Genomic DNA, 2,987 nt, shown 5'->3' with positions numbered 1-2,987 from the left:
CTAGCAGTGAAAAAATAGAGAGCATGTTCGAACCTTGATCATTACTTATCTTTCACTATCATATAGCCGTTCAAAAATACTCATATGGGATAGGTCATATCTCGCCTAAGTTAAATTAGTCAACATCGATTGCATTTTGCTCTATGAATAATAGAGTATAGTTGTACACTTGCCAGATACACACAAAATAAAGATAGGTCAACTATTTGTTTATATACCATGCAAAATTAATGTGTTAAATTGCTGGTTCAATTTCAATGTTATATTCTTTAGGGATACAAAGAACATACAACGTATACATTATGAAAAGATGGGGTTACTACAAGTGAGATACATTATACATACATGATCATATTAAATCGCCATTATTGACTAAAACATATAAAGTGGAAAATTAGATAACTTAGTCCAGCTGAGGTTGCTTTAATGCTTACAGCTTCATGGATAGCCTCTTGATTAATTACAAGGGTTGCAAGCAATAAAAGATTTTTCCCCATCTTGTTTTACTCTTTCATAGGAATTTATTGTTCGATTTTAGGTGACATCTTATTTAAAAAAAAATAAAAAATTAGATCCAATGTTTATCAATGCTTAATTAAAAAGATGGATTGTAGGTCACAGATCTGAGATTGGGATCAGTGAAATCATCAGAAAAGTATTAGAAAAAGAAAATATTCTTAATTACACAAAGAAAGAAGAGTCAAGTATAAAGATTTTATATATCAAGTGTGACGACTGGAGTTTGTTTCTCTTGAATCCAAAATTGGAGTGGGGTTAGTTACTGACAGAATAGGACCATTTATCATAACCCCAAGAAGAAATGCACAAAAAGAAAAGCTAGTACATGTACCTGTGACACAGAAAGAAAGATATTGAAAACAAAGAAAGCACTTTCTTTCTTTTTAGCGATTTTTTACATTGATTTCCACTACTACAATCAGCACAACCCCCAAGAAACTGTCTCAAAGTCTGTCGTCTGCTTCTTCTCCCTTAATTACAAATGTACCCATTAGTAATGATAGCATATCTCCCTACGATCATCTGTTGTCTTGTATTCATCATCATCATTGAACAGGTAACTGCTGCTGCTGCTGTTTGTGTTACCAATGAGTTGCTTCACTTCCTCCAGATCACTATGCAATGCGCTTTCATAGTTCTTTAAACTGTTCACTTTTTGTTTCTGACCTGTGTAGTCATGGTTAATGATGAAACTCTGGTTGTGATCTCTAAAACCCTGAAGGGTAAATTCTTCTTGTTTGATAGGATGCTGATGTTGCTTGTGATAATGATCTTTACTGAAGTTTTCATAGCTGATTTGACTCAAAGAACTCCCAGCTTCAGAGGAAGAACCAGTGGTGCTCACTTCATGACCCTCACCACCACTTCCAAAAATGAGCATCGGTTCTTTCACATCTGATGTAAGGTAGTGGTATTCCATGGGGGTGTTGTACATGCTCTGATGATTCTCCTGATACCCTAAATAGAAAGAATTCTCATTGTTGTCAATGTTGTTGGTCATCAAACCGATTAAAGAGTTTAGATCGGCTCCTGGTGGTGGTGGTGGTGATGGTGAGATCAGATGATCTTGAACACCGGTGGTGGTGTTGGTGGTAGGTGTCAGCAGAGAGTTGATATTGTTGTTCATGTTCATGAAATTAGTGTAACCGTAGAAAAGGGAAGAATTATCGGTCATGAACTGATCTGATGATCTGTATGGTGATGGTGATTGAAGGGATATAGATGGAAAAAAAGATGCCTTCTTTTGAAAGGAAGGAAGCATAGCCAAGAGCTTCTTCTTGAGTTTGGTGTTCCAGTAATTCTTTATATCATTATCAGTCCTTCCTGGTAGCTGAGCTGCTATTATTGACCATCTGCATATAGATATTGAAATTATTCAAATTGTAAGAAGGAAGAAATGTTTCCACCGAATGAGAATAAGAACTAAATTATACTATATATATGGAAGACAGATCATATCATATTGGCATGCATGCATGATGCATCCATAATTCTTAAATTTGTAAAAACTCTCTCTCTCTCTCTCTCTCTCATGTGTTTTTCTCCTGTTTAGGTTTTTATGGAGGTCTGCTTTCAAATGCAGCAGATCGATGATTCTACATATCCAAGAAAAAGAACACAGACTATTGATAAGATAACCATTTAGATTAGTGTTAATTTGAAAATTAAATTTGGCAAAAGCAAGGATCCAAGATAGATCATATGAAGGTAAGTGATACCTGCTACCAATGCTAGCATACAAGCTGCAGATGATCTTGTCTTCATCATCAGTGAATTCACCATGCTTAATATTGGGCCTCAGATAGTTTAACCATCGCAATCTGCAGCTCTTTCCACACCTTTTTAGACCTGCAGGCTCAAATCCATCAGCCAAGAACAACAATAAAACCCTTCAATAATTTTTTTTTTTCAAGAAACACTAAAAGTTGGAAAGAAAGAGAAAGAGAAGTGGGGGTTAATTACCAGCTTTGTGAGGGAGAGCAATCCAGTTACCACCAGTGCCATATTTGTCGATGAAGCTTTTGAGTTTTGCGTCTTCTTCAGGAGACCATGGGCCTCTCTTTACATTTTCTTTGTCACAACACGGAGCCCTTCCCATCTCTCTCTCTCTCTCTCTACTTATGTTTATACGTATCTCACTTAGAAATTGGCCTTTTCCAGAGCAAAATCTCTCTCCTCTTTGTGTGTGTGTGTGTGTCTATCTATGTGTCTCTATGTGTGTGTGTGCTGTTAAATGGACAATCTTGTTTGGTGGGTTTGCAGGTTGGCAAGAGACTTGTTCTGATGGGGTCAGTAAAGAAATATTTGTTTAACAGATGCTCAACACAAGTCAATAGGATTAGGGTTTATATAATAATGGTGTGTGTCATCAATTAATCATATTAAATATCAATTCATACAAACATAACATAATACGTACAACACCAATTGTATCTTCTTAATTAATGTGTATGAGTGTAACACTAGTA

General features: G+C 35.9%; 1 protein-coding gene across 1 annotated transcript; it reads right to left on the bottom strand.

Moving 5' to 3' along the window:
• Window positions 1-694: 694 nt before the first annotated feature.
• On the bottom strand, window positions 695-2,758 carry LOC111901460 (transcription factor RAX2). Its single transcript, XM_023897311.3, has 3 exons — window positions 2,482-2,758; window positions 2,238-2,367; window positions 695-1,871 (listed from the first exon to the last, which is right to left on the bottom strand). The coding sequence occupies exons 1-3, from the start codon at window positions 2,615-2,617 to the stop codon at window positions 1,010-1,012; spliced, it is 1,128 nt and encodes a 375-aa protein (XP_023753079.1). The 5' UTR covers window positions 2,618-2,758; the 3' UTR covers window positions 695-1,009.
• Window positions 2,759-2,987: the final 229 nt, after the last annotated feature.

Source organism: Lactuca sativa, chromosome 2, assembly GCF_002870075.4.
Source record: "Lactuca sativa cultivar Salinas chromosome 2, Lsat_Salinas_v11, whole genome shotgun sequence".
NCBI lineage: Eukaryota > Viridiplantae > Streptophyta > Magnoliopsida > Asterales > Asteraceae > Lactuca > Lactuca sativa.
This window is presented reverse-complemented; position numbering and strand designations above follow the sequence as displayed.

Coding starts and splice junctions, on each gene's coding strand:
- LOC111901460 (XM_023897311.3), bottom strand. CDS start 2,617: ATGGGAAGGGCTCCGTGTTGTGACAAAGAAAATGTAAAGAGAGGCCCA. Junction 2,368..2,481: donor TGCTCTCCCTCACAAAGCTG/GTAATTAACCCC, acceptor TTGAGCCTGCAG/GTCTAAAAAGGTGTGGAAAG. Junction 1,872..2,237: donor TATGCTAGCATTGGTAGCAG/GTATCACTTACC, acceptor ATCTATATGCAG/ATGGTCAATAATAGCAGCTC.